At 42.4% G+C, this 26,903-nt stretch overlaps 1 protein-coding gene across 3 annotated transcripts in view; it reads left to right on the top strand.

Annotated features, from left to right (window-relative positions):
• ADIPOR2 (adiponectin receptor 2) overlaps positions 1 to 25,511 on the top strand; it is a 44,248-nt gene extending 18,737 nt beyond the window's left edge. For all 3 annotated transcript variants that reach the window (XM_068661080.1, XM_068661070.1, XM_068661076.1), the window contains exons 2-8: positions 2,775 to 3,010; positions 15,666 to 15,785; positions 17,648 to 17,819; positions 18,459 to 18,645; positions 19,727 to 19,914; positions 21,125 to 21,318; positions 22,770 to 25,511. In XM_068661080.1, the coding sequence (XP_068517181.1) occupies positions 2,843 to 3,010; positions 15,666 to 15,785; positions 17,648 to 17,819; positions 18,459 to 18,645; positions 19,727 to 19,914; positions 21,125 to 21,318; positions 22,770 to 22,901 (1,161 nt within the window). In that variant the 5' untranslated portion in view covers positions 2,775 to 2,842 and the 3' untranslated portion in view covers positions 22,902 to 25,511. The remainder of the gene's footprint in view (positions 1 to 2,774; positions 3,011 to 15,665; positions 15,786 to 17,647; positions 17,820 to 18,458; positions 18,646 to 19,726; positions 19,915 to 21,124; positions 21,319 to 22,769) is intronic.
• The last annotated feature ends 1,392 nt before the right edge of the window (positions 25,512 to 26,903 follow it).

The raw sequence follows: 26,903 nt of genomic DNA, 5'->3' as shown, positions 1-26,903 counted from the left end.
AAGACCATCTTGATTTTCTTGCTCGTAATCTCAGCTTGCTTTCCTTCACCTGTGAACCAATAGTTTTTGGTTGTTAGCACTCTTCTCTTTGCAATTCATGTTGCACTCAGGTATGTGTTTTTGGTTTTTGTACTACAAGTTCTGAAGGCACTAAGTTTGGTTTTGGACTATTTGGGTAGCTTGCCCTGCATACTCAGTAAGGATATCCAGCACTGAAATAATCCTGCATCAAGGGCAGCATGGAAGCAGCTTAACTGAACTGAGTGAGTCCACTGTGATGCCAAGACACGATGACTTCTACTCACGTGAAGCTAGAGTTCATCCCTCCTGCTGAGGGCAAATCTCCCTGGCAGGAGGTGAAACGCGTCTTTTATTTTTAACCCTAGTGATCGCTTGGCAGCAAGTGCTGGTTCAGTAAGTCTTCAAGGCCTGAGTTAAGCAGTCTCTTGGCATTCGTGCACCTTCTCGTATTAGGAGAGCCTTTCATAAGTCCGTTGGCCAAGCGTGGCTAAGCCTGCTGCCTTGATGCTGTGTCTCTGCCTTTGAGCGTTGCTCCCGCAATGCCATAGAGGTGTAGGCGAAGTAAGGCCGTGCTCTTAGGCAACGTAGCAGGTAATGCAGCGCGCTGCTGGCTCTGTTGCTTGAAGCTGGCAGAAGGAAAAACTAGTATAACTCGCTGGTGAAATGGCTAATGCAAACTGAGCAGTTTGCAACCTGCTGTGGCCAACCTGTTTGAGGTGCTGTGGAACTTGGGCAGGGGTGTTTGCTGCGCCTGTTTGTTTGCAGATGGCCATTTGCTTTTGCAGACTTTTTTGCTTTGTGGTACAGCGCACTGTACTGAAATTAACCTCTATTAAGTTACCTTTTAAATGTAGTTACCCAGTAAATTTCATTTTTAAAACATAGCTCTTATTGCATGCTCTTCCTTCTTCCCCTCGATCAGTTTTGGCAAGCTGCAGTGTGGCAGTGTCCCCGTGTTTCTTGCATAAAAACAGAATTGTGAATTGGCCGCTTGAAGCATCACGAAAGATTTCAGTTGTTCTGTAGCCGGCTAAATATTTGCTCTTAAAATCCACGTGCTCAAATTCTTCATCGGGCTTTCTGTGTAACGCTGTTAAAACCATGGCTTAATTCTTGTGGGGTGAGAAGTCCCATGGCTCTCAGGTTTAGCAAGCAAGCAGATGTGACCATTTCAGGTGTTAGCTCTCCGGGGGAGGTCACAGACCCCGTGGCGGAGCTAGCAGCGAGGTGGGCACGCCATCTGCTCTGCTGGCACCCGGTGAGCTCCCCGTGCTGGGTGCTGGGGTGTGCCGGGGCTCTGCAGGCTGTCACCTGCTCATTAGCAGCTCTCTGCCCTGGGGACTGCCAGGCAGCTGCAGGGATGTCACGTTACAAAGTGCTACAGCAAAATTAACGATAGCACATCTGACAGAGCTGAGAATTACCTTGCCATGGTCGTATGTAAAAGAGATTAATCCCTTAGAGGAAGGGGGTACTTGCTTTATTGGCTTTTGGAAGTGACATTTTACTACAATACCGCCAGTATCAACCCCCCAGCTTATCTTTTTAATTGGTTCTCCATTCTGACGAAGTTCAGCATCTATTAAACGCTAAAATTCCAGTCTAATTATGCGCTCTGGCAAGTTCAAGCTTGTTAGATGGGTTATCTTCATGTTACGTTCGTCACATCGAAGCACTTAAATGCTCCAACAATAGAATGATACCAAGTGAGTATTAGTACAAAACGAAGAGCTTCTGATTCAAAGTGACTCTGCAGTCTGTCTCTGCCGAGCACTAACTCATCCTGCTGGTTTCTGGCATTCTGATTGAAAAGTGCCCTGGCTGCTGTGCCTCCCAAGGCAGCTTCTGGCTGGCTGCTGCAGTGAGTGCCACGCAGTGATGTACCAGATAAAGAGGTAACCACTAAGCCTCTTAGACAAGGGCTCAGATTAACAGGCTGGCAGCAGGTAATTTTCTGCAATTTTAATTAATCTTTGGCACCTTAAGTTAAACGTATCCCATATTCTTTTTGCGGTTTTATAAGTGTAAAATATAGTTAATTTTCTGGGTAGATAGTATGGCTTATGGTTTTCTGGGGAATTTATCGATTCCCAACAGATGGGATGGGATGAACGGTGTCTACAGCTTTCTGGCGTAATTCCTTGTACAGGTAAAGGTACAGACCCACTCCCAGCAGTAACTGTGAACATGTTAGTTCGAGCAGTGGGAACAACATGATGTCCGTGTACTTTTGCCCTCCTTTAAGTCTGGCTAAAGCTAGTTGTTCTTGAGCTCTGCTTGCTACCAACCACACAGCTATACCAGTACTTAATGCCCTGGTTTTAGTGAAACCTAGCCCAGACGATTTGAAATGAGTCTCATAGCCACAAAAAGCTGATGGCTCTAGAATGCCTGTGACAAGTAACTTATTTATAAATACTACCAACAGTCCAGTGTTTGCAAGTTAGTGAAAAATAAAAATAGTTTGTAAAAACACTGTTGTGCTTCTGTGAATGTACTGTGAATCTCTGGAGCTCGCTTTCTGTCATCTTTCAACTTAATTTCAGTTAGGATACTGAAGTGTTAGCACTCGCAAGATGAGAATTCACTTTACAGCAGCGTAGAAGTCTATACAGATGGTTTTGTGGGGATTTGGGCACGTGTAAAGGCACTCGTCACAGCTGTCTATCAGCTTTTCGGCATGCTCTTTTTCCAGCCAGTTTGTGATCTCCATCGTAACTTCAGTTTAGTTATATGAACTGTTTGTCTTTCAGAGTCAACGCATCATCAGCCAAACCGAATCAAGAGGAGGCAGGATATTTGGGACGGCTCCCAGCATCTCATGAATGAACTAACGGAACTCGATAATGCTGGTTCTCCAGAGCCGGTCCTACGGCTCAGAAAGGGACACATGTCTGGCTCAACAACAACCCAGGCAGCCTCGGAAGATGACAGCTCTGAGCAGAGGCTTCTTCTAGTGGAGCCACCTTTGTCTTCTGACCAGGAAAATGTAAGTTCTGCGACTGTTAAGTTTGCTGGGATAAATGAGTTTTGATGCAAGTGCTTCACTGCTTTAAGTTACAGGACTGCAAACAGAGAGTTCACAACCACTTTATGCCTGTTAAATAATTGTAGCAAAACCAGAAGGATGCCAGAAATACTCAGCTGAACGCATGAGAATTTAGGTGACAAGCCTGGGCATAAGTGTAAGTGTAGCAGCTTTGTGTTGCATATTCGTGCCTCGAAAAATGGAGGTCATACTAGTTTGCTCTCTGCTGAGACGCAGCTTGTGTCAACAGATTTCTGTTCTGCAATTGCCAGTTAATTGCAAGTGAAAGGCGAAGATAATATTGACTCTAGCTGAATATAATCTGAACCTTGGCTAATTGCTATCCTCTTGGGGATTAGGGCAGAAAAATCTGCTTGCAAGCAATCTTGTTGGAGGAGTGACTGTACTGGATTAGACCAAAACTCCCCAGTGCTTACTATCTTGTCTCTGATGGTAGCCAGTAACAGACTTCTAAGGAGAGGACAAGGATGGGGAAGCATGCTGTGTTGCTCCCCAAGGACGCTCTCCCAGCTTTTAGCAGTAGGATGTTCACAGATTTTCTGAGCCAGTGGCAATGTTTTTGAATTTTTGGTGTGCGAGCCTTTGGAGAACTTAGGAGGCACAGCATCCTGTGGCAAGGCATTCCGCAGCTTAATTAAATGTTGTCGGGAGGTAATGTCCGAGTGCTGGACAGAAGTACCTTCTGGTTAGAGTTTCAGAACTGTAATTAGTGCTTCTCCCAGGGTATATACAGATGAATATCGGGTCAGTTAAGTAGAAGAAGCATTCATCTTAGGCTTACTATTAAATTTATCGTGGTTTAATGAGCTGACAGTATCGGTTTAGTTACAGCAACTGTTATTTAGCCAGCAGCAAAAACATGGTGATGCGATGTAACAGTCTTCAAGGCAAAAGAGTTGGGCTGTTGCTGTAATTGCATTTGCCACGGATTTGGGTTGTGTGCATGGACTGCAGTCATGGTTTACTTGACATGGTAAGTCTGTGTTAGGCTGTCTTAACCTTATTAGTCTGAGAGCCCTTACTGAATTGAGTGTAAGGTGTCTGTGTAATGAGAGTCAGGTATTCATGGCCAGGAAGCTGAGCCAATGGGTGTACAGTGCAATAACTTCTACAGACCATTCTCAGTATTGTGATAAAAGGAAATAAACAGTCTTTTTATTTGTATTAAGTGGAAAGTCATAAAATGTCTAATATGCAAAGTGTTAGTCAATAGTTGAATTCGCTAAGGTTAGAAAGGAGAAGAGTTGTGCTAGCAGGTATCTTGAACAGATGTGCATTTCTCTGATAAAGTGTTTGGTATCATCCTTTGTGAAGTCTGTTTTCATTCTTATCTCTGACATTCCTGGTTGAATAATATGAGTTACCTGGAGATTGAATAGACAAAAGTAAAAGTGCAGTCTGCAATTCATTCTATACATTTGCTTAGCTAAATAGACATTATTTCACTGAGTAAGTATTCATTTTTTAGAATTTGAAGTAAAATGGTTAAAGTACTTTCATTCTCTCCTCTGCTTTTTCAGGCATTCTTAGCATGATTTTGTCCTTATGACAGAAGTATATGCTGCTTTTATTTTAGTTCACTAGGAATATTTAGCTCTTTTGTTTGCTGTCTTCCCTCTTTTCCAGTCTCTTAAAATGCTGCCACAGAAATCTGTTTTTGCCTCTTAGACGTGGCTATTCTGTCTTGAACTGCAACACTTTCTCTGCCCTGTATGGCCTAAATTTTATTTATATATACATATATATATATTTTTTTTTTTCAGCTTAAAGCTGTATTCCTGTTCTTTGTGACTTCTTGATTTTTAGAACTGTGGTATCTTTTAGACATTTTTTCCTTTTAAAAAACTGTATTCTTGATGCTTCAGATAGAGCATCCCAAAACTCTTTGCTGTCAAATGTACCAATGTTAGCTTGCCAAATGGCCTTTATTATGTGGCATACTGCAGTGTTCTAAATAATCTGGAAAATGCATTGTGCTATGTATCTTCCTCTGTCTTCAAAAGCTGTTGTTCAACACAGCTGTTACTCAGAAGCATTGATATACAAGCTAGGATTTACTTTTTCCACTCTACCGTACATTTTGGCAATGTGAAACTCTTTTAGAGAGGACTTCAAAAAGATGATTTTGTTCTGGTTTTAAAGAGGCTCCTGTTTAGAGAGCAGAACTGTAAGGTTACTGCTCGGCTGTAGATGGAACAGTGACCCATGAGGGTTACAGGCACATAAGCTAAGTACAGCCTTATAAAGGGACTCAAGTGGTGCCCAATATATTAGTATTTTAATTGCCAAATACTTTCTGCTTCGATGTGGTTGCAGCAATCTAGGAACTCCTATGCTGGTGAAGGAGAGTGGATGAGAGCTATATAGTGTATCTATCAGAACATCCATTGTATTTTACTAGGCTTTTAAATGTGTCTGCTTAAGACAAGCTAATGATATTGGCTTTCTTTAATATTGCCTTGCAGGTGTATATTAATCGTTATGGTATTTCCTTAAAATTTACTGTGCATAAAGCTTGAGGCACTAATGTAAAATACTTGTATTTTTGTCCTGTGATAAAATTGTTTCCTTTTCCTGTTGCTTGCGTGCTAACTGTTGATCCTATTAGCCTATTTATTTCACTGCAGCTCTGTTATTTATATTAAATCCGCCACAAACTCTCCTACAGGATTCCATTTCTTCTGCCTACTTGCAAATTCACTTTGTACTCCGCTCGTAGGAGGAAGCTATCTGAGCTCATAAGAGGTGGTAATTGCTTTTAATGAATTATTTTAGTAGTCTTTCCTTAGAAAAGGAGGTTTATGGATGCGTGTCGTGTATTTTGTGCAGAATTACTTCTCTACCTCCTCCACGGCTTGCAGTATCTGTCTCTCTGTAATTTTGATGGTCCAAAATATTGGTCCTCTTCAGAATGAAGCATCTTTATGGAAAAAAAATATAGGCGGGCTTGAGAATTCTGATGGAGTCCTAAAAGCTAAAAGCTGTTGAGGCCTTGGTGTACCAGCAGATGTACCTGGGTGGCTGCATGGCTGTGAACTAAAATAGTACTAAAGATTCTTCCTGTAAATTGTGGCATTCACTGAGAGCATGTAGCAGAGATTTATCACAGTACTGAGCATGCCTACCCAAAATAATAGTAAAACAGCTGCATCCATTTACCAGTGCTGTTAATCTGCCAGTTTTACAGTGATGCTTACAAGAAGATATGGATCATATAAAATTAATATTCTTTACACAAGAACCTCTTAGTCTCCTTCATCCATGGTTCTGTTCCCTCCTAGAGTGCTTATACATTCATGGATTATCTATTCTTTGAAACAGATACTCGAAGGTGGGGTAAACTTCTCACGAACTTGTTTAAACATGCAATTAAGTGTGGTGCAGGCGAGTGGTGTATGCTCTGTACCTTTGAGAAAATGCGACTGTGTATCTGGATGTGAAGGATTTGGTGGTGAGAAGAGGATCAGGCAAGCTGCAGTAAGTCTTCTCTGCCTTTCAGCAACGCAAATTTGTTGCATATATCGTGTATGTGCGCAACTAAAGCGTTTTTCAGCAGGTGCTTCCCTCCTGTCACATGCTGGATTGCTTAGCCTGCCTGACGGCATCTTTTCGCCTTTCCTAGTGTGTCTCAACTGCCTGCATAATTCCAGCAGTGATAGTTCCCAAAGAAATCCCTCTTACCGTGGCTTTGTTACGCTGATGTAATCAAATATGGGTGACTTTTATAACCTGATGAATAGGCTCTTTATGCAGCCCTAGAAACCTGTGCTTGACTTTCTCCTTTTCTACTATAATCTGTCAGTGACAGGAGGTGAACAGAAGAACCATTTTCTCTGCCTTGATTCCATCCGTCAGGCTTTCACGTTCCTGAACGTTGCTCCCTTTCAGGCACTTGGGGCTGTGTTGTGCTGCTGTGCAGCACAGAAACGTGCCCTTGAAGTTGGGACAGAACGCCCTGGAGTGTTTGATAACAAACAGTAAGGGTTTGGGAGGAGGTACACACAGCTCTCAAGTCATCTAAAGGGGCAGAAGAAACTTGGGCAAATACTCGTCTGGATTGCTTCTCAGGGAGCATGGGTTTTGACTTCAAGTGGGAATTACTTGACCCCTGACAAATTCATGGTACCAGCGTGTGGCTACGAGAGCCTTTCCAGGGGGTGAAGACCAAAGTGATGTGAAGGAGGAACACAGAAGGATATACCAGGTTTTCCAGGTATAAAAGAAAAGGTTTAGAATAATTGGAAGGTGAGCAAGTAACTTGGGGTTTTAACTTGAATTGCAGAACGTAGAGCCTTTTCTGTTACAGAAGTATATTATCTACAAAAATAGTTTCGGTTAGTGACAAAGCCATGCTTGCATATTCATGGCATTGTTAACTTGTCGTTATGATGGATGCTAGCTGAGTGAAAATGATTCAGATAGTCTTGAAGGCCAAAGCTAGTCTTAAGAATAGTCTTTCTGGAACTTACATTCATAAATTTTGACTGTCTTAAGGTTTTTTTTTTTTTCCTTTATAGACCTGCTTGCAAGCTTGCTCAGTTTGAAACCACTTTACTTTCCGTCTAGCATTTACTGTTGTTACTTGGAGTTACGATTAAAAACTCGGCTGCTGCTTCTGCCCTTGCTTTCTTCCTGCATTGTGTTGCAGGTTTTGTTGTTAGAGATCGTATTTTGAGTGTGTATGGGAGGGGCCTGGCGTAACAGAACTCGAGGTCCTACCAAAATGTGTTTCTTTCAAAGCAGATCATACTCAAAATTGCTCATTCTGCAGATTTCTTTGACTTCTCGTGTATGTCCATTTTCGCAGCTCTTGGGAAGGAATGCTGCTATTTGAAAGCACGTGAATTGGCATTTTATTTCAGGTCAAAAGATCTTAACGTCTGAATTCTCCTTCAGTTGCTGTTCTGAGCGCTGGAAGTAATGCATATTTTGCTCAGACCGCTAGTCACTGGAGCAAGTACTTGAATCTTGTATCTGTCCCTACCAATATGCCCTTTTTTGTACAGCAAAACACTTCTGCATGTGCAGAGCGGAGTATCTCCGGGTATTCCTGTTGGAACAGTACGAAGACGTGGTGCATCTATGGAGATGGTTTCCAGGCACCACAGGCTTGAATTGGTTGGATGCTGATGTATCCTTCACTGGGAGTTACTAATGGGCCTGGTTTATTAACGGGCTTTTAGAGCTTGAATGTCAGCAGGGGAAAAAAAATAGAAATGTTGACTTGGTCAACCCTGAGTGGACAGGTTTCTGCCCAGAAGGCTGGTAACATGGGATACAGCCGTGACCGTGTGCCTGCCCTGTCTCCCAAAAAGCTCTCCTGAGTTGTCGAGAAGGCTGCGGTAGGTTATGCTAGCTGGGTTCAGCTGTCTCCTCCTAGTCTGGGGAGCCTTAGCTCTTTGAGAGGGGGAGTACTGGTGCTCTGCTGAGTTTGCTGCCTGTCAGCTGGGATTGGAACCATTGCTTGCTGTGTCCTGTGTTGAAAGTAGGAGAGGGAGGGAGTGGTTTTATTTATAATTCACTGGTACAGCTGCTTTCCTGGACAAAGGTTAGATTCCACAGTTTTTCCCTTTGTTCTCGGGGAGATCGTATCTGCCTGATTTGGGCAGTAATGGGGGAAGTGGCAGCCCTTCAGAGCAATAGAAGAGAAAACAGTATTGTACTGGTGGCTTAAAACCTGCATCTTAAAACCTGACAACTGTTTTAAATTGCTTGACTTTACTTTAATGTTAAGTTCAGCAATACACTTTCAGATATTTTTTTTCCTGTGTTTTTTCCCCCCATAAATCCAGCACACTTGTTTTCTTTTTTCCTCCTGTCAGGATTAACGTGATAAAGGAGCAGAAAATGGCACAGGAGAATCCTCTGCAGTAGATACAATTTTTTGCAGGCTTTTCTGTGAAGCGTAGTGATGAGGACATGTGGACACTGAGGTCTTTGGTCCATGTCAAGTACTGAGCATCGCTATAAAATCAATAGTTGCTAGAGCTTATACATTCAACAAATCCTATTCATCTGGGGATATTTAATGAGGGAGCTAGTTCGAATAAGGGTGTGCTTGCTGAAGCCAGTGTGACTTTGTCCTGTTTGCTAAACAAGTGTTAAACCTTGGTGCTTGTTTTTAATAGGTGCCAGCAAGCAGTCACCCGTGACCAGTTGTATAAAACTGTTTCCAAGTGCTATATTAAATGGAGTGTAGCTTTTATAGGAAGGTGACCCACAAAGGAAAAATACCAAGCTACAGGAACCTCCAACTTAATGTTTTGACCAGTAGTCTGCAAGGGTCTTTGGCACCGAGCTAATGAATGACTTTTTTTTTTGGTATGGTGACAGCAAAAACAGCTTAGAGGGTGATGGTGGTTAGCCTTTTGGACACTTTGGTGTGTGGATGTTTACAACCCTGCCAGATGAGGAGAGGATGTAAACTCTAAGTGACAAAGCTGTTTTAAAATAACCCGGTAGGTACAAAAGGTAAGGGGAGTCAGGGAAAAGTGCTGTGCTTTTCCAGTTAATTACTTATAATCCAAAGAACATAAGCTGACAAAACTCTGGGAAAATGTGCAGCAGCTTTTTTTAGGAGAAATTGTGTGGCACCGCCTATCACTGCTTTCCCCTTTCAAAAGGCCAGTTGGTAAAAGGTCAGCTGATGGGATGGGCACACAGGAGAGTTGCTGAAGAAAGCAATCTGGATAACTGGGGGAAAAAAAAAATAGCCTTTTTTATTATAGCCTTCAACATATCTTGGCCATTATGCTCAATGCTCTCGAGTTACTGAATCTGGCACGTTGCCCCAAGAAACATTAAATGACTTGAATGTCATGTTAAACACTATTAATCATTCATCCGATGAGATCAAGATAAACAAGAGCAAGATCTCCAAGTTCATGTCTAGACTTTGTGACTTCAGTTTAATATAGGAGATAACAGTGGTGTTGTAAATGAGGCAATGTATGTTTTCTAACTTTATTTTAAGAAGAGAATTGTATACAAGTACTGTGTTGTATAATGTCCCATGACTGAGTGTTACTCAAGACGTTTGCTTTATTTTTTTTAATTGTCTTGCTCATGAGACAATGGTGTGTTCATACTAAGGCAGGATTCTGGCTGGACACAGATCAAGAGGAGAGCAGGGGAGCATCTGTCAGCTGCTGAACGAAGCAACAAGAACTTTAAAACAGATTCAGACAGCATCGTGCCTTGGAAACTCCTGTGATAGTGGTTTTAGGGCCCCAGTGACATCTCGATAATGAACTGGCATCACAAACAATTGAGCTTTGAGACATGGGGTTTCATTAGTTCCAGACCTCAATACCTGCACATTGAGAGGTATGTGTGCAGCCCTCAAGTAACTGAGGGGTGACTTTGAAGAGGAACCTGTCACAGCACAGTTCTGCCCTTTCCAGGGTCTTGGCGACTTGTATTGCAATTATTAGTATTGCAGCTTAATAAACAAACAAAAAAAAAACCACAAAGCTACCAAAGTTCTCAAGGTGCAGTTGTAAAAGCTGCTGGAAGTTTTGGGAATATAACAGCCTGTGGAAGTGGGTATTAGCATAACTTTCTGTAATCCACGCTTGCCTAGGTTATAATGCTTCTTTCTAACTGGTTAACAGTACAGGAGGGAGTGGAAATCATCTGGCATCCAACTAGTAAGCATTGAACTGAAATGTGGCCATGAATATGATCAACAGTAAGCATTCTGTAGTGGATCAATATAAAATGTTGCTGCTGCACTAGCTCGAACTCCTTAAATCTCTTGGCTATCTGGACCATCTTAATTATTTAAGGAGAAGCTCACCTAGCAGAAATGTGAGCCATTTCTGCCAGATTAATATTGGGTCAGCAAATCACCCCAAGGGTCGAAGGAGTGCCAGAAGCAGTGCAATGGAAGATGGAGATGAGGGGGATCATCACTTTTGATAGAATAGGCTTTTTCGGTTGCTTTGTCTGACTTGCTTCAGTTTGCACGCTCTAATGAACAGATGGAGGTTTTGCTAGCAAAATTGCAGTCTAAAGTGGTGAACGAAAGAGCTTGCTTGTCACTTGTGCAAGGTAGTAGATGTGCAGATTCTCAAACTTTCAGTAAATCTTTAAACTGATGTTAAGAAACTACAGGACTCGGTAAGCTGTACTTTTACCACTTGAAGTCTGGAGAGCACAACTTTCTCAAAAGTAGGTAAAGGGTTTCTGAAATCTTTCGCCACTGCAGCTTGACTCCTGACAGGCTTTCCTGTAGCGAGTGTATTAATAAACAGAGTATCTGCTAACAGTTAGGAAGGGGATAGTACAGAAAATGTTAATCTGTGTGAGAAGGGTAAGCTGTTGTAGTAGACAAGAAGTGTATTGATTTTACCAGAGCAGGTTTTACTGTGTTTCTCTGTCTGTAACAAGATCTTTGGCTATGTGAACTGCCTTTTGGAAGGTGTTCAGGCAACAGATTCTTGTCCTTAATGTAAACTTCTGTTACAACACAAACAAACAACTTTGTGCTAGTGCTACAGAAGAATAAGATTTCAATATTAAAATAAACTTACCTCAGGATAGGCGCTGTGCAGCTGAGCTCTTAGTGAGGTTTCTTGCTCTTGCTTGCTTCACTGCTCTAAGTCTTGTTTTTGGCATTAAGCCTTTTCCACCCCTAGCAAAGGACTTTGAAATTCTTGTTTAGAAGATGATCTGTCCCTGGAAGTGTGCTGCCTCGGCTTCTGGACAAAGCAGTATAATCAAATCTAATTTCCACCTCTTTCTTTTGCCTTCTTGTCCATCACTGCTATCACACAAAGAATCTGGAGAGCTTCCCAAAATAAAGTGCATATGGATCAGTAAATCAGTAAAACCTTTTTCTTCCAACCATTGTCACTCATCCTTCAGTTTTACTTTATTTTCTGGTTCAGTTTATTCAGCTCAGGCTGCATTTATGCTTCTGGTACGTAATTGATGTATCATTAGGTATCTGTACTATGCTGGTAGGTTGATCACTATGAATTTGCAAAGGTGGTCAGTTTAAAATTAGAAGGATTGCTTAGTATTTCCATAGAAGTGTCTGGACCCTCTCAAGTATACAGAAGCCATGATTTCTGGTTTGTGTGGAAGACTGATTCCGGGCATTGCTATGCATGTGTGGCAGAAGAATGACAGCTGACAATTACTCATTCCAAGAGATTGAGGGGTTTTGTTTCAAAATCAAATGTTTCCAAATGCTCTAAAGACTTGCTTCTTTTAAGAGCATTCTCAACTTCTGATTAAGTTAGACAGTGCAAAAAAGCATCTGAAATGTTACCCAACTAGAAATCCTCCTAAGCAACAACGTGGAAGGTACAAAGGCAAAAAGGATTCCACAAGTACTTGCTTCAGGTTCTACCCTACTGCATTAAAAAAGTGTTGTTCTGGGTTCCAGTTTAATGTAAGTTGTCAGGCAAGTGGGATTATTTACCCATTGTTTTCTCCAGTTTTAAAATACTGATTCGGTGGCCAGAATTTAGAAATAGTTGAAAAGAGGTCCTAAAGCATATGCTTGCTTATGTTATATTCCAGAAGTATTTTTGCATTTCTGATACAGTCAGCCAAAGGAGAGAAAACATGGAAATCATAAGATACAAAGGAGCTCGTCCCATTGGAAACCTTGCAACGATAAGCCCTCTGAACAGAGAAGTGGTATCGTTTTCTTCAGTTGTTGTCTGAAGAATCAAAGGTCAATAGACTCCTTCAGACTTCCAGATGAAAACTGGCGTTGGTGTTGCACTCCAGCTATGTTTCCAGCTTTCCAAAAAGTGCAGTTTGCTGTTCTTTCTAATGGCACATGGGGGGAAGGAGTTGAGAGAGGACAGATGTTCCAGAACAGACCTCATTTTTCTTCCTTACCAAGAAAAGGACTAAGAAGCTGAGCTTTAGCTTTTTCCTTGAATGCTAATTTTGCAGCTTAATGGCAGGAAGGAGATAGTAAAATCAATTCCATTTTCTGGCAGTAATCTGGACTGTATATATATGATATGAATTCTTTTTATCACTAAAAAGCTCACTAATGATTTGTTTGTAGGCACGTTGCCAAAATGCAAAGATTTTGGACTAGTTCATAAATAGCTGTGCTCTTCGAGCTTTACAGTCTGTTCAAATTAAACCTTCCCATCATTCTAGAAATGTGAGTATGTGGAGAGGGGGAAATGAACATTTTTTTGGCTTTGAGTCACTGGACAGACTGCAATGAATACAGGCTTTGATTCAGTAAGGGAATGGACCTTTTTTCCTTTAGTCCACCCGGATTACCAACTTGATTGCTCCGTTCCAGCTGGTCATTGTGTGGTGCTGGGGCAGAGACTATTAGGGCAGCTGAAGCCATAGCAGTGCTTCTTGTAGCAAGTGCATTGGGACGTGGATACCAGCCTTGCTTTTCTATAAGGGATTTTCTTGGAACCTGAAGATTTCTTTGATTTGTAAGATTACACAGGTTATCATAATGAACATCTAATCCAGACCTTGAGTAAATGATTTATGATATTGAAACTGAGAACCCTAACAGAAAAGATCCATCAGCAGAGAAGGCCAGTAAAACTGGTGGTGTGGGAAATACATCTTAGAGTCAGAATGAAACCAAATTTGTTTTTTAATAATATGCTATCTAGCCCAACAGGACTTGTGCCTATTTTAGAAGGGTATTAAATATAATTGCATCCGTATTGCCTGATGGCTTTCTCACTAGAATTAATGGGATAAGCTAGGCAGTGGGAGTGTACCTACTGCTGCTTTATACTGCTCTAGGATTTGCCTAAAGCTGATCAATCTTTATATCAATCTTTTGGTATAAGCTAAGAATCGTATGATATAAAGTTGCCCAGACTTGCTTAGAGGTGGGATTGGCTGCAATGATAAATGAAGGTAAGTAGATAGTAAAAGTAATGTGGTTCTATGTGCAAAGATTCACTCAGTCAGTTGAGTTGCTCTAATGTGGACAAATGGAGAGTCATACACAGCATACAAAGGACGTATACTATGTATTGTATAGTAGAGATCCGTGTTCTGGATAAGCAAAACTGCGTCAAGAATGATGTGGTTGGGGGACCTCTTTGAAAGATGAAGCTTCAGTGGCTGCTGCATTGCTCGTGACCCTGTGCTGGTGGGGATATGAGCAAGTAATAGCATGTTATTCCTCCCTCTGGGGGTGGGGGAGAAATAAAATTGAAGACTCTCCATAGCTTTCTGTAGGTTTAAAGAAGTCTTCTTTCATTTATTAAAAATTTTTTAAGAGGCTTATTCAGTTTGCTTGTTGGTGGAAATAGAAGACGTTACTCTAAGGAGAGTCTTACTCTAAGTGTAACGTGTGACAAATGCACAGCAAGATCTTCTCTTCACTCGAAACTCAGGGTGCTGACTTCAATATTACTAGTAATAATTAATGAATTGGTTATGTGAGGTTATATGCTTGATTTCCAGTCACTTTAGACTGCATTATTGATAACGAAATGTTAATCTTGATAAGGGACCAGGAGGGAAAATGAGTGTTTACCTTGTGGTATAGGGGAAGCCAGTCTCCATAAGGGTTGTGGGGCTTTTTTGGCTTGATCATAAGATGTGGCGGCTTTCTACGTCAAGCCTGAAGTGTACAAAAGGCTCATTCTCTCTTTTCTGGCTTCCCTTGTTTACCTTGGAAGCTGGAGCCTTGAATGGAATCTTTGATGGGCTGTGAGCATTGATGAGCAAACAAGAGCGTAGGACTATTCCGTCCCCACCCAAAAAAAAGAAAACTATAGTGCATCTGATGTTGTGGCAAGGCAACATAGGGTAGAAAATTACTATACTAAATAACTCTTTCCTGTATAGTTATTAGTAATGTGGATCAACTGACTTGGTGGCTTTGTTTTCACAATTCTCTTGATATGATCTCCAGAAGCCCCTTCCTTCAACCTCAACTGTTCTGTGATAATGGATGTTGGGTATTTCTCTTTAATTTTGCTTAAAACTTGGATGTCTGTTCGCAGTAAACTGCATTTACTTGATAACTTGCCTTTACCTAGCTGGCAGAAGTAGCTTAGTAGTTTCTAGAATAGCTTGAATTTCAGACAAATGAGTGAATGTCCATTGCTGGATTACGAGCTGAGCAGAAGTTTCAGTTAAACACAATAGATCTTCAGATTCAAACTAAAAATTGAAGTAAAAGCATTTATAGCAAGGTAAATGGATTTCTTGCCTTGCCTTGCTTTTATTATCTTAAAATGCCAGATATGTTATAGTGGTATTAAGTCAGATGTAGCGGCATTGAAACATAAAATAGGTAGTAAGCCTTCCCTAGGGGTGGGTTAGACGGCAAGCCTCAGGCTCCATATCTGGGCTTCAATGAAGCATAACTTAGAGGAACATATACTTTCACCAGGTTTGGAAGAAAGCAGTATAAAATGGATCAGGCATGTGAGTTGTTCTCAGATATATGAAAATGCAATCTTGTTTTTTTGGCTGGTTATTTTGAATTCCTTCCTCAATGGAGGACAAGGAAACAAAACTTCTTTATTTGCCAACACCTTTAGCAATCATAGTTTTGTATGGAAAACAACATCTTTCTCTGTTCGTTTTCCTAAAAGCATTTTCTTTTTTTTTTTTTTCTCCCCAGAGTTCTGAGGATAATAACCACAATGATGAGTCACCTCAAGAAGAAGAAGGATTTATGGGTATGTCACCTCTTCTACAAGCCCATCATGCTATGGAGAGAATGGAAGAATTCGTGTGTAAGGTAAGGGCCTGTGGAAACTGCCAAGGTAACTTCCTTGTTCAGGAACTTCCAGTGGACAACAGACTGTGTGCAAAAACAGTGCTGCTAATGTGAGAGAGAGCAGGTACACACCATCCCTGAATGGGCATCTCTCGTTATAACTAGTAACATTGCAACTTCCCTTGATCTCAGTCTATCATAAATGAATAAATTGGAAAGCATGGAACAATAGGGGTTATAAAAGAGACTCTAAAGCTGATCGTGCAACTGAGGAGCCTCTCTTGAGAAACACCTGTGAGTGCAAAGCAGAATAAAAGCCTTCTGCTTCCAGTGTTTCTGGTTCAAGGCACTTTCATTTACAAGGTCATTTTTTTCCAGGCTTCTTTAGACTTGCAAATATTTTGCTTTCCTGGCACCATTTGCATCCATTGTAGAATAAGCTTTGTCCCTGACTCGAATAGAAAATGAGGATGTATTAAAACTATATATGTCAATCCATTGTAGATTTTGTAATTACTGACCTTGGCTCAAGTTTTGTTACTTTTTAAAGCTACGGGGTGTGTTCTATATCAGTCCCTGGACCTCCTTTCTTGGTAAAGGAGGTGCTATCCCTTTATATGCTTATTCCTACTGGTTTTATGAACTACTTTAATATTTTTACAGAGGGAACCAAGTTACTTGTGGTGTGTTTTTTGTCTGCTATGCATCTTTTTTCCTTTTTAGATGCTTTGTAGGGTGGATTGTGTAAAAATAATTTTCTCCTGTTGTTCCTACCTCAATTGAAATCCTTGTTTCATGAAGTAAACCAGTTATTTTTTTCTTGCTGAACGTATTTAAGCACCTAGTCTGTAACTGGGATGGTTATTCTAAGTATTTTAGTCTTGATTTTGCGAAGGAGTGAACAGAATGGACTTAAAAACTCTAGGCTCTTGATGTTGAAACTGAAATAAGAATGTAGTTTTTTCAAACTTAGTGTTGCAGGATTCTTCAGGCTCGTTCCTGTATTACTAGCCAGACGCCAAAACCAACGAACACTGCAGAAACAACCCCGGTACATAAAGCACTTCCCCGCTACCCCTCTGCTTGGTGGTGCTGCTTCTGAAGCCAAACTGAAGACTACATGTATCTTAAGCCACTGAAGCAGCGCTAACAGCCATGCACACTTTGTTCATTTGGAACCAGCTACAAGAATAGATGTGTGCATTTACATGATCTCTTCCTTTAAAGAAGAAATCTGATGGAATTGAGTCATGGATCTGTTGCCCTAACTGACCTGTCACTGTTTGTTCTGGGAGTGTGGGAGAACTTTTTTTCCAACTTGGACAGGGGTTTGGACACTTCTTGCTGGGCTCTTGCCACTTTATGTGTTCTGCCCTATATTAGTGTTGACGGGTAGCCTTTTTACTAGACTGCCCCCAAATGCCAGCAGATACACAGTCAGGTTGTCTTATGGTTCACAGGACAGGTTTTCACTTGTATTTATTTTTTGGAGAGAGCTACGTGTAGGCTTCTTCAATTAAACGGAGAGGTTGATATGTGAAAATCTGCTTCATAACAGAACATGGAAATAAATTAAATGCTTTCCCTTCATTAGCAGTAAAAAAAAAAAAAAAAAAGCCCAATAGATTTCTCTTCTGAAGTACTGCAGTGCTTCTCTTTCTGGTGGTGCAGCTCAACTTCATGGTACTGTTTTGAATAGGGAAGTGTGACTGAACAGTTACGTTTCAAGAGTAAAGCCTCTTCCCCAGAGACATCCCATCAGACCCTTTTCAGTTTATTGCACTCCTACATTAACTCTAACACTTCTACTAATATGGGTTTTCTGACTTTTGCCTTATTTGAACTCAGTTTCCTGTATTTAATCAAAACCTTCACTCCTCTAGGTATGGGAGGGCCGATGGAGAGTCATTCCCCATGATGTTCTACCTGACTGGCTGAAGGACAACGACTACCTGTTGCATGGACACAGACCACCCATGCCTTCCTTCCGGGCTTGTTTCAAGAGTATCTTCAGAATACATACAGAGACTGGTAACATCTGGACACATCTTCTAGGTACTGTCGATTTGCCTTCTTGCTTTGAGAGCAAGATAGAAGGGGGTGTGGGGTGGTCAGCATTATCATTCCATTAGGAACCTGTTAAACTAGCTTGGTGTCCCTCTCCTTATTTTCTTCCACCAAGGCTGGATGGGGTTTGTTAATGCATTCATTTGTATTGAATGCCATATATAAGGAATTTCCTGATCACTAAAAGATTACCAGTAGATGCTCTTTATTTCCAGGTGTGTAAGTGTTAACTGAGATCCTTCTTGCCACGAGAAAACACTTGCATTGCCGCTTGTATGAGTGGTTTTCAGCTTGCAAGGAGCCTTGAAGGGAAAGGATTTCTTCAAACTATACCATTCTCATTATGCAGCAGACTTTTTTTGTTGTTTGAGAATGCACAGCCAGTTGTCAGGCATCTTGCAAAACGAGTGAAAATACAGAGTCCATGCAAGTCTATATGGCTTCAGTTTGAGACAGATGTGGTTGGAATACGTAACTGAAGTATGGAGGAACTTTATTCTACATGTATGCTACTGGTTGTCATGTAGTTCCCCTGCTTTGCACTCCTGTATGTTAAAGTCATGATTTTTGAAAGAAAAGCTCTCAGTATGCACGAACTTGACACCTTTCTGCCGTATGTTTTTTCAGGATGTGTGTTCTTCCTGTGTCTGGGAATATTCTACATGTTCCGGCCAAACATGTCCTTTGTAGCACCTGTGCAGGAGAAAGTGGTTGTTGGATTGTTCTTCTTGGGAGCCATACTCTGCCTCTCCTTCTCATGGCTCTTCCACACAGTTTATTGCCACTCAGAAGGTGTTTCCCGGCTCTTCTCCAAGTAAGTGCCTAGAGGACAGAGCGAGCCAAATAGGAAACAGTTGGGAAAACAGGGCTGGAATTTATGCCTGGCTCCCCAGTGTAGGAGTGGTTCACTGCATGACTGCTCTGAAAATTTTGGAACAGAATTGAGCAGAGATTCACTGCAGTTTCTTCTAATCATTCTTTGTTTCAGCATGGGTTTTTTTATGCTGTTTCTTTAGTCTTAAAACTGTTTCCTTTTCTACTGTTCAGCAGGTGTGCACATGCATCTTGCTGCTGTAAGTAATACACCCAGAGCTTAGTTGTAGGACTTCGAGTTTTTGATGCAACTGTCACTGCTTGTCCCTTCAATTATTCTGGGTACCTCTGAATCTTAAACTTTCTTCTGTAAGACAGCTCTGATAAGTATCGAGGTATCTTGGTCTTTTGGTTTTACTCCACATTCTTCTGTTGGATGGCTGCTAAGGATCTCTTATTTCTTAAGATTACTCAACATGGGATTATGTAATCTGCAGGACCACCTGTAAAGTAACCCGGCAATTAAAATCCCATACTACAGAATTAACCCAATTTTCTCTTCTATGAGCATTTTATCGGGGTTTGGTAATAAGCAGTGGCTGTGGGAATTCCTTTCTTCATTGGTCCCTAGAAAAGCAGCTTGTTTGAGAAATTGTGACATTATTCCCCAGTGGTCACTTAAGCTGATGCCTAACAAACCCTCACTTGTCAGATTCTAAAGAGTTTGTGTTGGCTGTGCTCTCACAAAGTACTGTGCCCTTCTTTGTGTTCAGAGCATTTTGTGCTGCTTTTTTTCCTCACCCAAAGCTTAAATTTTGAGTTTCCTTCAAAAGGCCTTGATCTAAGACCTGCTGTATGTATTTCTGATGACTGTTCAAAACTGACCTTACGTGCTCTCGAGATGATACATTGCTGTAGGAGGGCACTGGTGGAGGAGCTGCAGTTAGGAAGTTAGTTTGCAGTAGTGAGAAAAACTTGCTTTCGTGGTGAGTAGCAGTCTGTTGGTCTGCTAGAAAGAGTGTTAGTATGGGAACTTCGAAAGGCTTACATTTCCTGTCAAACTGATTTTTGTTTCCTTCTAGGCTGGACTACTCTGGCATTGCACTTCTCATAATGGGCAGCTTTGTACCATGGCTGTATTACTCCTTCTACTGCAACCCGCAGCCTTGCTTCATCTACTTGATTGTGATTTGTGTCCTGGGCATCGCAGCCATAATTGTCTCACAATGGGACATGTTTGCAACCCCTCAATACCGGGGTGTAAGGGCAGGTAAGACCTGAAGTTAATTGTTTTGCTTCTAGTCTGCCTTCTTTCCTTGCTTTCTACTTGTCACTGGAAAAAAAAATTCACTAGGACTTAGAGCTTGGTTTTAGAGACAGATAATATTCTCTGATTGGGAACTTGATGGGTTTTCTCAGTGTTGCTTATAGCCAGGTGGATGCACAGATAAGGGCTGGTGCGAGTCCTGGAAGTGCATTCCTGAAATGGACAGTAACACGCAGTGAGGAAGGGAGTACGAAGCATTTCTAGCAACTTTGCTCTCAAAAAATGGTTGACTGCTTGGTGTGTGTATGTGTATATGCCTTCTGCTATTTGTTTTGTAACACCAAGCTCTGACACTAGTAAATCATTCAATGATTTCTATTAATCTGAATAATTTGCCTAGATAAAATAATTATTTAGGACCAAAAGCCTAGTTTTTCTTGTCATGGGATAGAAGGAATGAAAACAAATTTGTTTTCATGTTCTGGGGTAGAGAGTAAGAGAAAGCTGCCATGGGCAGTTACGGAATATGAATACAGCTGGTTTGAATAGAAATAGTTCTTGTTGCTTAATCTGAGTGTCAGTAAATCCAGTTTTCTTGGACAAGCTATTGGTGTACCTTCAGCGAGTTCAGCCTTCTATACTTCAAATAATCAGTGGGTGATGGGTCATGATTATTTTCCTCCCTATTCCCCTTCCCAACCTTTTTTCACCAAGATTTCTGTACTTGCTGATGAAATCTGAGTAAACAACATTCTCCTATATGGCAGGCGAGGCTCATGTGATGTTTTTCTGTTTACTGGGATCGTTTGCACAGAATATGATAAATAATGTCTTTGTTTCTCCTTGTTGTCCTGCTCTTGATTTGCTGAAGTGTGACATAATTCATGTAGTCTCAGTGCCCTCTACAGTCCCAGCTGTGTAACTGGTGTAATATATGTTAAAGCTGGCAGACACGATCATTAAATGAAAAATTTTAATATCTGCTGGAACACTTAATTAAGTAGCTTCTGGTATATGAAGGAAATCTGTGCATTCTTTAACTTCCCTCTGTTAAAACTACCTCAGGGACCTCCAGCTTCAAGAGTTGTCACCTTTCTTCTGCTTTGGCCAATACTGAGTTTTCCTTCCACTGCTTTTTTTTTTTTTTTTTTTTGTCTCCCTTCACTGCCAGTGTGTTCAAAGCTGACTCTCCCACATTTTCTTTACCTCCCAGGAGTATTTCTAGGTCTGGGTCTTAGTGGGGTTATTCCCACCCTGCACTTTGTCATCTCTGAGGGGCTCCTGAAAGCAGCCACTATGGGGCAGATAGGCTGGCTGGCACTCATGGCATGCCTGTACATCACTGGTGCTGCACTCTATGCTGCCCGCATCCCGGAGAGATTCTTCCCTGGCAAGTGTGACATCTGGGTGAGTCTACGGAATGACTGGATGAGGAGACCAATGTGAAAGCTGGTTCCCCTTGAGGCTGGAGGATGTTGTATCAATGGTGTTTTTTTATTAATTCAAGTACTAAACCACTGCACCAGGCACACAGATCTTAAGGGGCCAAACAACTGCGGGCTCTCTGAGCCCAGCCTACCTAGTGCCTCTCATGTGGAGTTATCACAGCTCTGAGTTAACTGATGCCATACAAGTTCAGCCCAGCACATGTGCTAGATAGCTTTAATAGATGGGTGAGACACTTCGCAAGCCTTTTTGTTTCTTTCATATCTTCACCATGTCTGGCTTCTCATTTTGTGAGGCCAGGGGAAACACTGGATAGAACCGATAAAATTTTGGAGGGATCTCTGGCCCAGAAGAAAGAAAGGTGGTGTGGGTAGGGAGGAAAAGCTGGGAGGAGGGCTAGGGTCATGAAGACTGTGTCATAGAGATCTGTGGGAAAGATGCAAAGAAAAAAATTGAATGGAGCATGAATAGAGATTAGAGGGAGGCAGACCTATGGGGAGAGATGTCAGGCAACTGTGCTTCCATTAAAATAGTTTAAGGCCCTTAAAGATGATCAGAAGTGAGAGTAAGGCCTGGGTTGTTAGTAACTTCTGCATGGCCCCAGTTCACTAGGTGTAAACATCGGTGATGTATAATATAAATGGCCAAACTAAACCTTCTTACAATAGTAAGATATGATCCAGGAGCACTGGTGTACCACCAGCTCTTTTCCAAGCTTCCCATGGAGCCTACAAATACACATTTATGGAAATTTTTGGAGCATTACCCATATTGGTATAGCTTCCCTAGAACAAGGCTGTGCTTTGTCAAGTAGCCCCTTCATGGTTTTCATTCTGCTCTATTATAATCAGTAGCATCCTGGGCATTCATTGAGAACATCTGGTTGTTTCTATGTTTTCACATAATACCATTTTTTTTTCTGCTCTGTTTCTTCGTGGCAGAGAAGTAAAATAATGTTCTGAAAATCTAGATGGTAGAACTTATACCTGTGACCAGAGCAGAGTTTGTATGCGTTAGCTGTATGAGGTAGCCCTGTTATCAACAATGAGTCAGTGTTGTTGAGGAACTAATTAACATGTTATTTTTAAGACTTTTGCCCAAAGCCTTGAAGTTATTCCTGTCCCTTAATAAAGATATGCTGTAGCCTTTATGTAGTGTACGTGCTGATTGATCAGCTGATTCAGATGACTGAAGGAAAAGGGCGTGGGGATGTGCGTGTGGAGAACTTGATCCTTCCTCTAATGGTAGGAGAGGGCTGGGCTTAACACACACCTTACTTCTGCAGCTTGTGGTTTGAGGTACTGCTACGTGTTACTGTGTACTTCAGCTGAATGTATGGCTTTTTTGGAGATGGGATAGCCCCCAGTTACTCAAAGTCCCCTGGCTGATCACAAGTGTTTTGTCTTCCGCAGTTCCACTCCCATCAGCTGTTCCACGTCTTTGTAGTGGCTGGCGCCTTTGTGCATTTCCACGGGGTGTCGAACCTCCAGGAGTTCCGTTTCACGGTGGGAGGAGGCTGCACAGAAGAGGAGGGGATGCAGTAACACCAGGCTTCAGCCCAAGGTCGTAACCAAAACAGCACCGCACGCGCGGTTGAAGCATACAGGCTAGTGAAATGAATACCTAAGAAGAATCCAAGTTTCAGCTGATGGAGCACAGAGCTTCATGGGGATTCTGACTAATCAAGATAAATTCTATACCTCAAGCAATGGAATGAATCAATTTGAAGACCAGGAAATTCTGAAACCCTAATTTATTCTTGGGATCTACAGATTGAGCTACAGAGGACCCTTTCCAAATCGGCTTCTGTTCAATGCCATATTTATTTGTAGAAGTGGGGAGGGATAGCTTAGCAGTTTCCTTTTTTTTTTTTTTTAAAAAAAAAAAAATCGAGGTTAAATTTATATCCTCTTGGAGGGTTTGGGAGTTGATTTTAGATGCTCTTTTGGGAGAAAAGCAAATTGTAAATAAGATTTCTAACTTTCTGTTTAAATAAATTTATATAAATGTTTTAAACAATGGGTGGGGGGAAAAGGGTTTTTGTAAAGAATGCAACATGCAAGTACCACACACTGTTTCAATTTTGCACAAAATGAATGATTGCAGGAGGACCAGGTAAAATTCCCAGGAGTGAAGCATGTTGGCCCTGCGTTTTTGCCTGGTGGCCAGCGTGCCCTGGGCATGCCCCTGGGCAGCATGGGGTCCTGGCCAGCACTTGGAGTAGGCTCAGTACACGTACACGAGGGTTGTGAAGGCTGGATCAGTCATGTTGTCGTTTGGGTCACAGCGTTAGCCAGTTCTACTTGAGTAACTTGAAAGATCCATCTGTGCTCTGCTTAACTGTGTGGGACAACTGCCTTCCAAGCTTGCTCGGCCAATATAGTTTTGGATCTTACAGTAAGCTGTTTTGGTTCTCATCATCCGAATCGCAGCGTGATGGGATAACTGCACGTGGGACGGCGAAAGGTCCGACTCCATCAGTGCCTGCCTATTCCCAAAGGCCCCTGCTGAGTAGATGGCTGCTGTCTGAGTGAGTCCTGCCCTGTTTTGTCTGAACAACCGATGGTAACGCACTTGTCAAAAGATAGTTGAGCATGTGAGGGGAAACAGAGATGGGGTTAAGATTGACTGGAAAGAGGAAGCTGTGCGCTCCAAGGCTTGGAGTGAACAGTTACTGCAGACCTCAAGCACATTACCTTCTCATGTGTCAGGCTCCATATGCCAAGGAAGTTTTTGCAGGTTTTTCTTCTTAGGAGGAAAAATCCACAATCGGCCCAATGCAGTTCCATTTTTTTCCTTAGGTCTGCTTCCCATCTGCACCTTAGCAATGGGACTGCTGGTATTTCTTAAACCCGAAACGAAGAGTTCAGTTGGATTGCTGTGGAGCAGACACACCTCCTCTATAAGGGGAGGTGTATGCCCTGCTCTTGCTTAATTGATGTAGCTTGATCTTTGGAGCCTAGTCAGAAGCCGGGCTGAAGGAGAATCTTTGGAGTTGTAAGATGAAACTTGAACGTTTTGTTTGTTATGGCACAGGTATTGCTTGGAGCGTTTAGTTGGAAATTCGGAGCAATTACCTCTTGTGATGAGTTAAACAGCTCATAAAATGCTGTAGTTCACAAAGAAGGGAGGTAAAAGGGTGTTTTTTTTTTTTTTTAAATAAAATGCAAATTTGAGTTTTTTTGTCTTTCAAGGGGAAAAATGTAGATTGCAAAGATCTTTTAGTATGCTGGGTGTTACTGAGTGTTTCGGGGAGTTACTCTGCCTAATGGAGTCAAGTAGAAGCAGAATGCCTTCGTGAAGTTGACTGGTGGATATTAAGGCTTCACCCCTCGACTGGAGTCTTTGTAAAGCCTCTGAGAGCAAGGTCGGCTGCAGGAAGAGCTGCTGCAGCAGTCTGAGCTTAGAGGGACGTGTTCTCAGTAGGATCGCTACGCTGGATGCCAGTAGGGCCAGAAGCAGCTTATCACAGGTCGGTGTGGTACAAAGGTGAACTAAAGAGCAGTATTAGCTGGATGTAAGGGCTAGCAGCACTGGCGTCCCTGACAAAGGCGTGGAGCTGCCTGGCAGGAAGCAGGCTGGTGCCTGAGGGAAGCAGGGTATGGAAGCATATCCGAATCAGAGCCGTCTGTACGGCTTTGGGATACCTCTGTAACAGTACCAGCAGAAGCGGCCGTCTCCATCCCGGCTCATCCCACGTTCACTCCCTGAAGGGTGATTGTAACCTGGTCCTACACAGCACAGAACTACTACAGAAACACAGTACTCCACCTGCTATTCTGAACCCAGTCAGTCTCTCCCTTCAAGAAGTTTGTGTGTTCCAATAAAAGCAACCTAGCTGTGCACTTTTCTGTAGCTCTTGCTGAGAACTCTTCCCAGGTTGGCACCTGAATGCCTTACTCTCAGCAGTCAGAGGCTTGCTTGCTCTGTGTGCAGGTTATTGCCATAGAATAGTTAGGACCTACAGCTTCTTTCCTTCCCCATTAAATAGTGGCCTTGTTCAGTATATTTCTTTTTAAAAATTGCTTACTGTTGAAAGCAATGAAGCACATTCTGGGGTTTTGATGGTTGGGGACTCCGGTGATGGTTCCATGTAAGATGGGATCTTATTACTTGCTGTATTCTTAACTTCGCTAATAAAAGAACCAAATGGAGCACTGTCTAGCTGGGGTTTTTCTTCGCTGTGTGTGAAGCTTGAAGGAGTTGTGCTGGCTTCCTTCCCTCCCGCTGTTCACAGGTAAAAGTCCAGAAACCAAACTGGTGCCTAAGGGCTTGTTCACATAGCGTTGAGCTGATGCTTGCTGTCTGACAAAGATGTCTGTGGGCCATGCTGCCTTTTAGTTGCAGTGCTAATTGGCAGAGAAGCAGGATTTTCGTCTAGTTTAGGCTCTCACTTCGTGCTCTCTGGAGTCACCAGCTCTAGTACAGTGCCGGCAGTGGCACGGGGGAGGGAGGTGTTACTGGGTGGGCCTGGTGCCACCATCTCATCAAGCTGCTCGGCGCTGTCAGATATCCCCTGGCACACAGCTCTTCTGAACTTCCCCAGGGAAATAGCCTGGGGCACCGTTTCTCATGTGAGCTCGTGAGGAGGAAAAGGGGGAGGGATGGAAGAACAAGAGCGGGGAGGGAGGAGGGCAGGTGCTGGTGACTTCAGCTGGGGTGGGCTTTTGGGTCAGCTGAGCTTGGGAAGAGCTCTCCTGGAAGGCTGGGCTGGAATTAGTGGTGCAGAGGGAATGTCTCCCAGGCTGTACCCACGTAAGGGACGGATCATCTGGCACGCAGCTGTGGGAAGGAGCTGTGTTTGGCTGGGGAGGGAGCGAGGCTGACCAACAGCCCTGTGCCTGGGGCAGAGCCTGGTGCTCCTCCTGGTGCTCCTGCATCTCCCTCAGCTGTCAGCAGCCATCTGTGAGCTGCCTCAACGAGATCCACCTGATCCTCCTCTTGGGTTGGCTCACACTGAGCCTGAGCATCCACAGCTGGGCTGTTTATCAGTCACTTGACACAAGATGGGTGTTTTGCAGAGCCTTGTGAGAGAGACAGCTCCAGTAACTAACCTGTGTCAGCTTGATGTCTCAGGATGGGTATTTTTTATAAATGCAAAGCAAGTTCGAGGAGCGTGGAGAGCTTCTGCACCAGATTACATGAGTTGCACTAAAAAAAGCTACCATGTTTGAAGATGAATTGGGTTTATTTTGTTTTCAAAAACTGGAATGATACTTACGAGTTGCACAGGCAGTCCTAAATTGTATGTCCTACTTCTTCTGCGTGTAGTTGTGGCCGTGTGTTGCCCTCTCCCTGGGATCATTTGCTTCATTCATTGCGAAGGGTGGGCTTGGCCTGAGCATGGACTGAAGCACTGCAATCGGTGTGAACATCTAAGGCCACTGCCCAACTTCTTAAAAGGAGCTGGAAGTAAGTTAAATGTGTGATCAGGACAAAGGAGCTGAGTTTGTTTTGGTTGAAGCTGTTGGAGGCTTCCCTGCAAAACCAAGTTGGTTTTTTTTTTTTTTTTTTTTTTTTTTTTCCTTTTTATTGTTTTATTCCCC

This window comes from Anas acuta, chromosome 1, assembly GCF_963932015.1.
Source record: "Anas acuta chromosome 1, bAnaAcu1.1, whole genome shotgun sequence".
Taxonomy (NCBI): Eukaryota; Metazoa; Chordata; class Aves; order Anseriformes; family Anatidae; genus Anas; species Anas acuta.
The sequence above is the reverse complement of the archived record's forward strand: the minus strand, read 5'-3'. Positions and strand labels throughout refer to the sequence as shown.